General features: G+C 44.3%; 2 protein-coding genes across 2 annotated transcripts; one reads left to right on the top strand and one right to left on the bottom strand.

The window, feature by feature from the left end:
- Positions 1–66: 66 nt before the first annotated feature.
- magoh (mago homolog, exon junction complex subunit) lies at positions 67–5,645 on the bottom strand. Its single transcript, XM_061978648.2, has 5 exons — positions 5,462–5,645; positions 5,140–5,198; positions 418–528; positions 266–348; positions 67–192 (listed from the first exon to the last, which is right to left on the bottom strand). The coding sequence occupies exons 1-5, from the start codon at positions 5,550–5,552 to the stop codon at positions 93–95; spliced, it is 444 nt and encodes a 147-aa protein (XP_061834632.1). The 5' UTR covers positions 5,553–5,645; the 3' UTR covers positions 67–92.
- A 1,896-nt stretch (positions 5,646–7,541) lies between these two features.
- aatf (apoptosis antagonizing transcription factor) lies at positions 7,542–9,417 on the top strand. Its single transcript, XM_061978470.1, has one exon. The coding sequence runs from the start codon at positions 7,606–7,608 to the stop codon at positions 9,055–9,057; it is 1,452 nt and encodes a 483-aa protein (XP_061834454.1). The 5' UTR covers positions 7,542–7,605; the 3' UTR covers positions 9,058–9,417.
- Positions 9,418–13,404: the final 3,987 nt, after the last annotated feature.

The raw sequence follows: 13,404 nt of genomic DNA on the forward strand, positions 1-13,404 counted from the left end.
GTATTCTCAAACTTTATTTAAAATGTAAACAAAACAAAAAATGTACAACAAAAGGGTGGTACAACAAAACAGAACTTAAAACAAAAAGGGGTTTAGATGGGCTTAATCTTGAAGTGTAGACCGATGAGACTGAAGACGAGACATTTGAGGTCCTGCACCAGGTAGTAAAACACACGAAGACCCTCAGGATCCCTGGAGAACATTGGAGTTTCAGTTCCAAGCCAAAAATGCTCTTCCATGTTGTGCTTCGGGGGGAACTACTCACTTGGACTGGTTGACGTCAATCAAAGAACCAATTTTGGAAGTTGTGAAGGAAATGTGCTCGTCGCCAATGACGATCTCCAGCTCCTGAAGTCACATTGCAGACAGACCACAGCGTCAGTCACACAGACGGGTCACAATCGTGCCTAAACCAACCTGTCTGCCCACTCGGTCTGGAGGCGGCCACAGAGCGTCGTCTTCTTTTGTGATCTCGCTGTCGTCGATGATTCTCTTCAGCTCCTCCATCACGCTCTTGTGCACGTACGCCTGCCACGGCCAACAGGAAGTCAAATAAGGAACTTGCACGTGCAGAATTAACAGGAAAACTTTTTTTTTTTTTACATCTAAAATCACTTGAAATAAGTGCAAAGAATCCCAAGGGATAGTAGGCATTAGTGATGGGTCCGGCAACACCGATGCATCGGCGCATGCGTGGAGCTCATAGAGCAAAACCCTGTGTCGGTGCGCGTACCGCTTTTAGAAAGTCACGTGACCGATCATGAGCTGTTTTGGTCACGTGACCGATACGCCAACTGTGTCGCCTCCTCTGTGCCCTGTGAGCGGCTCTTTTCTACAGCCGGAGAAATAATAACTAAGAAGAGAAATCGTCTAAAATGTAATACGTCGAAAAAAGTTTATTTTTTATTTTTTTATAAAAATTAAAAATTAAAAAAATTCCCAGTCCACAATCATCCACAACACGTTCTCTTAGATTTCCATGTTATGATACATGTTCACATTATTTATTGACTGTATCTAAAAAAGATAAAAATATATTTTTATTTAAATGAAGATATGAAATAATCCTAAATGACTTGGTTTATATTATTGTATATACTAGGGCAGGGGTCACCAACGCGGTGCCCGCGGTCACCAGGTAGCCCGTAAGGACCAGATCAGTCGCCCGCTGGCCTGTTCTAAAAATAGCTCAAAGAGCAGCACTTACCAGTGAGCTGCCTCTATTTTTTAAATTGTATTTATTTACTAGCAAGCTGGTCTCGCTTTGCTCCACATTTTTAATTCTAAAAGAGACAAAACTCAAATAGAATTTGAAAATCCAAGAAAATATTTTAAAGACTTGGTCTTCACTTGGAATAAGCGGTAGAAAATGGATGGATGGATGGGTCTTCACTTGTTTAAATCAATTCATTTATTTTTTTTACTTTGCTTCTTATTACTTTTAGAAATACAATTTTAGAGAAAAAATACAACCTTAAAAATGATTTTAGGATTTTGAAACAAATATACCTTTTTACCTTTTAAATTTCTTCCTTTTCTTTCCTGACAATTTAAATCAATGTTCAAGTAAATTTTTTTTTTATTATTGTAAAGAATAATAAATATTTTAGCTTCTGGTTTTTCGACGAAGAATATTTGTGAAATATTTCTTCAAACTTACTATGATTAAAATTCAAAAAAATTATTCTGGCAAATCTAGAAAATCTGTAGAATCAAATTTAAATCTTATTTCAAATTATTTTGAATTTCTTTTTAAAAAAAATTCTGGAAAATCTAGAAGAAATACTGATTTGTCTTTGTTAGAAATATAGCTTGGTCCAATTTGTTAAATATTCTAACAAAGTGCAGATTGGATTTTAACCAATTTAAAACAAGTCATCAAAATTCTAAAATGTATCTTAATCAGGAAAAATTACTAATGATGCTCCATAAATTCTTTTTTTAATTTTTTCAAAAAGATTCAAATTAGCTAGTTTTTCTCTTCTTTTTGTCGATTGAATTTTGAATTTTAAAGAGTCGAAATTGAAGATAAACTATGTTTCAAAATTTTTTTATTTTTTTTCTTCGTGTTTTCTCCTCTTTTAAACCGTTCAATTAAGTGTTTTTTTCATCATTTATTCTCTACAAAAAACCTTCCGTAAAAGGAAAAAAAAATGTACGACGGAATGACAGACAGAAATACCCAATTTTTTTATATATACACATTTATTTATTTAGCTATTCTTGTTTAAATCACACTTACGTGTAACTTACAAATGACAATATATTTATTTATTGAAGTGTGTATCAAACTGGTAGCCCTTGGCATTAATCAGTACCCAAGAAGTAGTTTTTGGTTTCAAAAAGGTTGGTGACCCCTGTACTAGGGCATCAAATCAGTGTCAGTTGAGTCGGTCCATAGGTTGCCTGTAGGGATTTTTAATGTCCAGCAGATGTCAGTATTTAGTGACACAGTATCGACACAGTATCAATACAGTTTTGCAATGTGTCGAAACGCTTCATGACGCCTCATCAACCCATCACTAGTGGCCAGCTATTAAGTCGTCTGTTTTCATCGCAAAATTCCACAGTATTGTGGACATCTGTGTTGGTGAATCTTTTGCAATTTGTTCAATGAACAATGGAGACAGCAAAGAAGAAAGCTGTAGGTGGGAAGCGGTGTATTGCGGCCGGCTGCAGCAACACAAACACGGCCGGTGTTTCATTGTTTACATTCCCGGAAGATGACAGTCAAGCTTTACCATTGGCCTGTGGAGAACTGGGACAACAGAGACTCTTGCCAGGAGGACTTTGAGTTGGATGCGCAGACGCGGTACCGTGAGTACGCATGCAGCTGCGGCTTCCAAACATTTGATCGCGTGCCGCTATGTGCATGTCACGTACGTTGTTGTAACTTATGGGTTATATAGTTCATGTGTGATGATCATTCCTAATTTGCATGTTTGATTTAATTGCTGATAAATTTATCTATTATTTACAGCTTAAAAGGGGATTGATTTGATTTATACATGTATTTGATATTGATTATTTGAGAAACACTGACACTGAAATGAGTTGTTTTCTACTCAATAGCCGAACAAAGGGTTAACTAAAAGACTGCATGTTCCACAATGCATTGCGGCAAAACCGGATGTTAGAAAAGACCGGGAGCAGGTCCATTGTGGTTGTTGAGATTGAGGATTACGAGCCCACGGGTGATGAATGAATGACAGATAAGATATAGGGATCGTTTTGTATGCCATTTTTTTCTTATATAAAGTACAACTTTTATTACACATTTTCGACGTCCTGTCCAATACTTTGATCGTAGTTAATCTACATACGTAACTTTGGGGAAATATATGTGCTGTATGAACTTTGGGGAGGTGAACGGTACTTTGGGCTGTGGGATTGAGTGTGTTGTGCAGGTGTTTGAGTTGTATTGGCGGGTTATATGGACGGGAGTGGTGAGGTGTTTGTTATGCGGGATTAATTTGTGGCATATTAAATATAAGCCTGGTTGTGTTGTGGCTAATAGAGTATATATATATGTACCGTATTTTCCGCACTATTAGCCGCACCTAAAAACCACAAATTTACTCAAAAGCTGACAGTGCGGCTTATAACCCGGTGCGCTTTATATATGGATTAATATTAAGATTCATTTTCATAAAGTTTCGGTCTCGCAACTACGGTAAACAGCCGCCATCTTTTTTCCCCGTAGAAGAGGAAGTGCTTCTTCTTCTACGCAAGCAACCGCCAAGGTAAGCACCCGCCCCCATAGAACAGGAAGCGCTTCTTCTTCTACTGTAAGCAACCACCCGCCCGCGTAGAAGAAGAAGAAGAAGCGCGCGGATATTACGTTTCATTTCCTTTGTGTGTTTACATCTGTAAAGACCACAAAATGGCTCCTACTAAGCGACAGGGATCCGGTTCATGAAAAGACGCAATCTCTCCATCCGCACACGGACTACTATTTCACAGCAACTGCCTAAAGACTTTCAAGAAAAGCTGGCTACTTTCCGTGCATATTGTAAAAACAAGATAGCTGAAAAAAAGATCCGGCCAGAGAACATTATCAACATGGACGAGGTTCCACTGACTTTTGATATTCCTGTGAACCGCACTGTGGATACAACGGGAGCACGTACGGTGAATATTCGCACCACAGGGAATGAGAAGTCATCCTTCACTGTGGTTCTAGCTTGCCATGCTAATGGCCAGAAACTTCCACCCATGGTGATATTCAAAAGGAAGACCTTGCCAAAAGAGACCTTTCCAGCCGGCGTCATCATAAAAGCTAACTCGAAGGGATGGATGAAGAAAAGATGAGCGAGTGGTTAAGGTAAGTTTAAGTTTACGCGAAGAGGCCGGGTGGCTTTTTTCACGCAGCTCCGTCCATGTTGATATACGACTCCATGCGCGCCCACATCACGCTGGTTTTTAATATATTATTAAAGTTTGACTGACCTATCTGACTGTTTTTTTGACATTCCTTTAGTGCAGTTAGATGCGGCTTATAACACGGGGCGGCTTATAGGTGGACAAAGTTTTGAAATATGCCGTTCATTGAAGGCGCGGCTTATAACCCAGGGCGGCTTATGGTGCGGAAAATACGGTATTATTTCTCCGGCTGTAGAAAAGAGCCGCTCACAGGGCACAGAGGAGGCGACACAGTTGGCGTATCGGTCACGTGCTCAAAACAGCTCATGATCGGTCACGTGACTTTCTAAAAGCGGTACGTGCACCGACACAGGGTTTTGCTCTATGAGCTCGACGCATGCGCCGATGCATCGGTGTTGCCGGACCCATCACTAGTCACAATGTAATCAATTAAAAACACACCTGTGTTTAAGTCTTTGTTTAGCAAGCTTTTCAATGACACCACCTTCTTCAAACAGGGAAAATATGAATAAATGTGTGACATGTTTAACAAAGAGGACTACATTGACTTTGCATTGAAAAAGTTGACCAGAAGTTTTCACCTATTCTAAAAGTCCATAACTTTCTTGATATTTATGTCACTGGATTAGTCTAATAAAACTAGTTTCATGTAAGTCAATTTATTTTTTAAATTCCACACCCATTTGTGGTCATTTTTCCAAGTTTAACCAAATAACTGGTATGGGTCTATAAAGTATACACATAAAACACAGTTACCTCCTTTCTGATCATGACGTCATTCTTGTAGTTGCTGTTGTTGGCGTACCTGAGTTTACCTGCAAGGAGAAAAGAAGCAATGAATGACGTCTTGTGGCCCACATGGTGTTTCTAAGACTCCGTCAACATTTGCAAGCGCTATAACAATGATATTAGTTGGGTTTCTGTCCGTCCTAGCGTGTATGACCATGTTGAAACCCTCAGGTGAACATAAAGAGTCATTCATGCGCGCGGAAGCATGTTTTTAAAGGCTAAGGCCTAGCTTAGCTTAGCATAGCCGGCTAGCCGCGTTAGCTCGCGACAACACGAGCATAAAACGTACCATCAGGCCTGAACTCAAACTCCAGGAACTCGTGTCCAAACTTCCCTTTGTGTCCGACATAATATCTCAAATAGAAGTCACTGGAGGACATTTTGTCTGCTAAAGCCCGCCGACACAATCAAGCTGGCGACTGTGTTAAGGCGGAGTGGGCATAGTCAGGTGCGCATGCGCAACGAACACGCTGCGATGCCCTGGTGCTTGTCTTGCAGGTGGGCAGCGCGCTGTTTTGTACTGTTTCTGTACTTGTTTTCCTTTTTCTTATTTCTTGATTACATATTATAAATAAAGGTTTATACAATTCAATATAAAAAGTTCCCTCATGGCGGATTCCTTCTCCCAGGAGCTTTAGAGTTATTTTCCCTGCTAAAGCCCGCCCGACACAATCCATCGAACTACTGTGTTAAGGCGAGGTGCGCATGCGCAACAAAGAACGCGCTATGCCCTGTTGCTTGTCTTGCAGGGAGGTCAAAACTCAGAGTTCAACTATTACGACATTAAAAATAGTTTTTCATTCATTTGATATGTCATAACTATATTAGAAGGGTTAAAATCTTAATTGGCTTTGATTTAGTTGTTTTGAATAATGCGTCGCTTGAAGAAAAATAACAGGCTGTTCTTTTTTTGGGTTTTTTTTTAAATTGAAACTTTGAAACTTTTATTAGTAGATTGCACAGTACAGTACATATTCCGTACAATTGACCACTAAATGGTAACCTCCGAATAAGTTTTTCCACTTGGGGTCCACGTTAATCAATTTATGGTAATTTGCTGTTGTAATTTTTTATTTTTTTTATTGAACAATGTACATAAAAACATATTCTCAATATACATAAAAACCAAGGATCTCTCTACAAATCTCTACAATTTCAAGTAGCTGTTAAATATTTAGGTTTGTATGGCGTCATTTTGACCCGGAACTAGTTTACGTTTTTTATTTATTTTTTTGCTGTTGTCATTTATTTATTTATTTATTGAACAATGTAAATAAAACATATATATATTCTCAATATACATAAAAAACCAATGCACTCTTAACAAATCTCAACAATTTCAAGTAGCTGTTAAATATTCAGGCTTGTATGGCGTCATTTTGAACCAGAACTAGTTTATGGTTTTTTTTCGTTTTTTGTCTTGCTGTTGTAATTTTTAATTTTTTTTATTGAACAATGTACATAAAAACATATATATTCTCAATATACATAAAAAACCAAGGCACTCTTAACAAATCTCAACAATTTCAAGTTGCTGTTGTCATTCTGAACCGGAAATATTTAGCCATTATTTCTCAACTGTTTGTAAATGTTGAAATTTATATATAAAGGTTTATAAGGAGAAAAAAAAGTCAATGAAGTCTCGCGAGATTTCTTTGACGGCCCCACATTCGAAAAAAGCTATTTTACAAATTGGCTGTTTATCGAGTATTGTACTGTTTTATACTGTTTTTTGTACTTGTTTTGGCCGTTATTGTTCATATGTTTGTTTGTAAATGTTGAACTTTATAAATAGGTATATTTTAAAAAAAAAAAGTCAACGAAGTCTCGCGAGATTTCTTCGACGGCTCCACGTTCGAAGAAAACTATTAAAAAATTGGCTGTTTATCGAGTATTGTACTGTTTTGTACTGTTTTTTTGTACTTGTTTTGGTCGTTATTGTTCATATGTTTGTTTGTAAATGTTCAACTTTATAAATAGGTATAATTAAAAAAAAAGTCAACGAAGTCTCGCGAGAGTTTGACGGCTCCACATTCGAAGAAAACTATAAAAAAAAAAGGCTATTTATCGAGTATTGTACTGTTTTGTCCTGTTTTTTTGTACTTTTTTGGTCGCTGTTGTTCATGTGCTTGTTTGTAAATGGTGAAATTTATAAATACGTATATTTAAAAAAAAAAACTCAACGAAGTCTCGCGAGATTTCTTCGACGGCCCCACGTTCGAAGAAAACTATTAAAAAATTGGCTGTTTATCGAGTATTGTACTGTTTTTTGTACTTGTTTTGGTCGTTATTGTTCAGATGTTTTTTTGTAAATGTTGAACTTCATAAATAGGTATATAAAAAAATAAAAAATAAAAAGATACCTAAACCGTCGCGTACTGACGACGTCACCACCAAGGCGCCGCACGCGTTGGCTGTTGTAGAAGTTCCCTCATGGCGGATTCCTTCTCCCAGGAGCTCCAGCTCCTCCTCAACCCGCGCCCAAAGTTCGCCGACCCGGAGGACGACGATGACGAGGCGACCAAAGCCAAAGTCAGCGACGCTTTCGTGGAGGACGACCCGCAGGACGAGGCGGCGGTGGGCCTCAGCGCGCTGCGGAAGAGGAACACTCTCCTGCTCGCCGACACTGACCGCAGGTACTCGGGGAAGGCCGTCTCCCGCAAACAGCTGCTCATGGACGATGAGGACGATGAGGATGGAGCGTTAGAGGAAGATGACAAAGAGGTGGATTCTTCAGGAGATGATGAAGAGGAGAAAGGAAGTGATGACGTCACTCTGCAACAAGTGACTGAGGGCATGGATGACCTGGGAGCCAGCGAGGAGGATGACAGTGACGATGAAGAAGGTGAGGAGGATGAGAGTGATGATGATGATGAGGAGGACGACGAGGGGGCCATCTCCACTTTCTCCAAAGACCAAGTGTCCGAGGAGGTGGAGAAAGGGAAGGCGGTGAAGAACCAGCTGGCTCTCTGGGACCAGCTGCTGGAGGGCCGCATCAAGATCCAGAAGGTTCTGGTGAGCGCCAACCAGCTTCCTCAGCCGGAAACCTTCGGCGAATTCAAACGGCGTGGCGGGGCCGAGCTGGCGGGGGCCGTGAAGAAGTCGCGCAAGGCCCTGAAGGCCCTTCAGAGGTCCCTGCTGGAGCTGCACCATCAGCTGCTCTGGCAGAACCCCGACACCAGAACCGTGCTGATGGGGGACGAGGGCGACGGCGAGGAGGAGAGCGCGCCCGCCAAACGCAAACTGGACATGGCTGACTACCCGGAAATGGCGGCCAAGCGTTTCGCCGCCTTCCGGCCGTATTGTGACGCCACGCTGCAGAAGTGGCATGACAAAACCCGCCTGAGCACGGGCAAGGGCGGCGGCGGCGGCGGCTTTGGGGCGTTCGAGCGCAACATTGTGACTCAAGTGGAGCAGGTTCTGATGGACAACGAGCGGCTGGTCAGTCGCACGCAGACACGGCGCTCCGAGTACCGCGTTCTTGGCAAGAGCGAGGCGTCGGACGCCGTGCCCGCCGAGGCCGAGGAGGAGGCGGAGGCACCCCGGAAGGCCAACCGTCACCTGAAGGACTTGGACGAGGACATCTTTGACGACGACGACTTCTACCACCAGCTGCTCCGGGAGCTCATCGAGCGCAAGACGGGCGCCGTGGACCCCAACGACCAGGTGGCGGCGGGCCGCCAGTGGCTGCAGATCCAGAAGCTGCGCAGCAAGATGAAGAAGAAGGTGGACACCAAGGCCAGCAAGGGCCGCAAGGTGCGCTACCACGTGCACGCCAAGCTGCTCAACTACATGGCGCCCATCCACCACGGCGCCATGAACGACCAGGCCTGCAACGAACTCTACAGAAGCCTCTTCGGGCGCGACGCCTCGGTCCAGGAGTAAAGGAGGCGGACTCAGTATGTCTTTGTATTTACAGTGTGTGTGCGTGTGTGTGTGTGTGTGTGTGTGTGTGTGTGTGTGAGACCTTTAAACTTTCAACACACACCACAGACTTGCTTGACATTTAATCAGTGGTTCTCAAACTTTTTTCCCCCCAAGTACCACCATAAAGACCAACTTTGAGTAGCATAGTAGACCTAAGTATTCATTAAAAACAAGGCAGAGGTTTTATTTAATAAATATATATATGTGGCCACTGTAACATGACACACGGTTTGAACAGTGACACTGTGTTTGAATATAGGGACATAAAACACTGTACTTTAATCAAGTGAGTCTTTGACGTACCACTAGAAGGAGCCCATGTACACTTACCACAGTTTGAGAATCACTGATCTAGACTGTTCTACACATTACACAATAATTAGGATTTTGGAGGATGATTTTTTTTTAATTATTATTAAAAACTGCAGTATTTGGGAATGTTATGTTTTGATCAGGAAACAAGATTTTCCTCCCAAAATCCATAAATAAATCAACTTGTACTCTATATTTCCTCTCACACGCTTTAATGTGACTTTTACTGGTATAAAAGCGTTGAGTTAAAAAAAAAAGAAAACCATGTTTTAAAAACGCACAAGTGGACTTAATGTAACATGACTGTACTTCCTGGATGTTCTGTGATGTCACACACAAGACATGACGTCATCACATGCAACCTAACAGTATTTCAGAATCAGAATCAGCTTTATTGTCATTACGCAAGGTAACGAGATTGAGGCCATTCCATACAGTGCGATGTGTGCATGCTAGAAAAACAATGTGCAAATATATAAAAATATAAAAAATGTAGAAGTGCAATGAATATGGTGTGAAATGAATATATACATGAAAAAAAAACAGGGTGGTTGGTGGAATGGGTTATTGCACCGAAGAGAAGGCAGTTATGAGGGACAATGGGGCAGTCCGTTCAGGATGGTTATGGCCCTGGGGAAGAAGCTGTTCTTTAGCCTGTTTGTTTTGGTTTTAATGCACCTGTAGCGCTTCCCAGAGGGCAGCAGGTGGAACAGGTCAGAGCCAGGGTGGGTGCTGTCCTTGATGATGGCACTGGCTCTGTTGAGGCAGCGGGAGGTGTAGATGTCCGTCAGAGAGGGGAGAGGGCGGCCGATGATCTTCTGAGCCGTCTTGACCACTCTTTGCAGCCTCTCCCTGTCTGCTGCAGTGCAGCTGCCGTACCATACCGTAATACAGTAGGTCAGCAGGCTCTCGATGGACGAGCGGTAGAAGGTCAGCAGCAGGTCAGGCTTCAGGTTGTACTTCCCGAGGACTCTAAGGAAGTGTAGCCGCTGCTGAGCCTTCTTGATGATTGATGTGGTGTTGACTGTCCAGGAGAAGTCATTAGAGATGTGGACTCCAAGGTACCTGAAGGTGTGGACCCTCTCTACACGCTCGCCGTTGATGTAGAGGGGGGCAGGGTCGGTGCTGCTCCTCCTGAAGTCGACGATGATCTCTCTGGTCTTGCTGGTGTTGAGAGCGAGGTTGTTCTCCGAAGACCAGGCCGTCAGCTTCAGGACCTCCTCTCTGTAGGCAGCCTCGTCACCCCTGGAGATGAGCCCGACCACTGTGGTATCGTCGGCGAACTTGACGGTAAGGTTGTCACTGTGGGCCGGACTGCAGTCATGGGTGTAAAGGCAGTAGAGGAGGGGGCTCAGCACACAGCCCTGTGGGGAGCCGATGCTCAGCGTGCGGGAGGATGAGAGGTGCGGGCCAAGTCTCACATTCTGGGGTCGGTCCGTTAGGAAGTCCCTTATCCAGGCGTTTGTGAGAGGGGGGAGGCCAAGAGTGTCCAGTTTATTGCAGAGTCTGTCCGGGATTATTGTATTGAAGGCAGAGCTATAGTCCACAGAGAGCATCCGGACGTAGCTCTGCTGCTGCTCCAGGTGGTTCAGAGCAGAGTGGAGAGCAACAGCGATGGCGTCCTCTGTGGACCTGTTCGCCCGGTATGCGAACTGGTGGGGGTCGAAGTCTGGAGGGATATGGTCCTTGATGTGCTGGAGAACAAGTCGCTCGAAGCACTTCATGATTACCGGAGTGAAGGCCACTGGTCGGTAATCATTCAGGCTGGTGAACAATTTTACAATATTTCAAAACGACGAGTAAGAATGTCAATAAAATTATACAATTATTTACTTGCATTGCTTAGTATTGTTTCAGCAAAATAAACAAAGTACAATATTATTATGGATGACAAAAAAACATTTGGTGAAAATAATTAAGAGCTGAAAAAAAATCCATTCATCACGCGAGTATCAACCCCATGTGATACCACCCTTGATATCGGTGTGATCGATGTTGAGATCGACCTACTCCACTTAAGGACCCGCGTTGCCAGACCTTCTCCTATTTCTTCTAACCCAGCGGTGTCAAACTTGTTTTCATTGAGGGCCACATCGGAGTTATGACTGCCCTCATAGGGCCGTTTGTAAAAAGCGAATAACATATGGATATAAATGTACGATCATTTGCCTCATGATACACAATTAACATCCATCCATCCATCCATCTTCTTCCGCTTATCCGAGGTCGGGTCGCGGGGGCAGCAGCTTAAGCAGGGAAGCCCAGACTTCCCTCTCCCCAGCCACTTCGTCCAGCTCCTCCCGGGGGATCCCGAGGCATTCCCAGGCCAGCCGAGAGACATAGTCTTCCCAACGTGTCCTGGGTCTTCCCCGTGGCCTCCTACCGGTCGGACGTGCCCGAAACACCTTCCTAGGGAGGCGTTCGGGTGGCATCCTGACCAGATGCCCGAACCACCTCATCTGGCTCCTCTCCATGTGGAGGAGCAGCGGCTTTACTTTGAGCTCCCCCCGGATGGCAGAGCTTCTCACCCTATCTCTAAGGGAGAGACCCGCCACCCGGCGGAGGAAACTAATTTCGGCCGCTTTTACCCGTGATCTTGTCCTTTCGGTCATGACCCAAAGCTCATGACCATAGGTGAGGATGGGAACGTAGATCAACCGGTAAATCGAGAGCTTTGCCTTCCGGCTCAGCTCCTTCTTCACCACAACGGATCGATACAGCGTCCGCATTACTGAAGACGCCGCACCGATCCACCTGTCGATCTCACGATCCACTCTTCCCCCACTCGTGAACAAGACTCCGAGGTACTTGAACTCCTCCACTTGGGGCAAGATCTCCTCCCCAACCCGGAGATGGCACTCCACCCTTTTCCGGGAGAGAACCATGGACTCGGACTTGGAGGTGCTGATTCCCATCCCAGTCGCTTCACACTCGGCTGCGAACCGATCCAGTGAGAGCTGAAGATCTTGACCGGAGGAAGCCATCAGGACCACATCATCTGCAAATAGCAGTGACCTAATCCTGCAGCCACCAAACCAGATCCCCTCAACGCCCTGACTGCGCCTAGAAATTCTGTCCATAAAGGTTATGAACAGAATGGGTGACAAAGGGCAGCCTTGGCGGAGTCCAACCCTCACTGGAAACGTGTCCGACTTACTACCGGCAATGCGGACCAAGCTCTGGCACTGATCATACAGGGAGCGAACTGCCACAATAAGACAGTCCGTTACCCCATACTCTCTGAGCACTCCCCACAGGACTTCCCGGGGTACACGGTCGAATGCCTTCTCCAAGTCCACAAAGCACATGTAGACTGGTTGGGCAAACTCCCATGCACCCTCAAGGACCCTGCCCAGAGTATAGAGCTGGTCCACAGTTCCACGACCAGGACGAAAACCACACTGTTCCTCCTGAATCCGAGGTTCGACTATCCGGCGTAGCCTCCTCTCCAGTACACCTGAATAGACCTTACCGGGAAGGCTGAGGAGTGTGATCCCACCATAGTTGGAACACACCCTCCGGTTCCCCTTCTTAAAGAGAGGAACCACCACCCCGGTCTGCCAATCCAGAGGTACCGCCCCCGATGTCCACGCGATGTTGCAGAGTCTTGTCAACCAAGACAGCCCCACAACATCCAGAGCCTTAAGGAACTCCGGGCGGATCTCATCCACCCCCGGGGCCTTGCCACCGAGGAGCTTTTTAACTACCTCGGCAACCTCAGCCCCAGAAATAGGAGAGCCCACCACAGATTCCCCAGGCCCTGCTTCCTTATAGGAAGACGTGCTGGTAGGATTGAGGAGGTCTTCGAAGTATTCCCTCCACCGATCCACAACATCCGCAGTCGAGGTCAGCAGAGCACCATCCCCACCATACACACACAATTAACATCCATTTTAATATTATATATTTACGTGCTATGAAAAATAGGTATATTTTACCCCCCTAAAATCTAGCAGCTCAGTTGCCAGAATTTTACAGTAAAATGTGCAATGT

Source organism: Nerophis lumbriciformis, linkage group LG18 (assembly GCF_033978685.3).
Source record: "Nerophis lumbriciformis linkage group LG18, RoL_Nlum_v2.1, whole genome shotgun sequence".
In the NCBI taxonomy this organism is placed as follows: domain Eukaryota; kingdom Metazoa; phylum Chordata; class Actinopteri; order Syngnathiformes; family Syngnathidae; genus Nerophis; species Nerophis lumbriciformis.

Bases quoted from the DNA above. Each gene is read 5' to 3' on its own strand.
- aatf (XM_061978470.1), top strand. From the start codon at position 7,606: ATGGCGGATTCCTTCTCCCAGGAGCTCCAGCTCCTCCTCAACCCGCGC.
- magoh (XM_061978648.2), bottom strand. From the start codon at position 5,552: ATGTCCTCCAGTGACTTCTATTTGAGATATTATGTCGGACACAAAGGG. The intron at 5,199-5,461 runs GTACGTTTTATG...TTCTCCTTGCAG, and splicing joins GTTTGAGTTCAGGCCTGATG to GTAAACTCAGGTACGCCAAC. The intron at 193-265 runs GTGAGTAGTTCC...AATGTTCTCCAG, and splicing joins ATTGACGTCAACCAGTCCAA to GGATCCTGAGGGTCTTCGTG.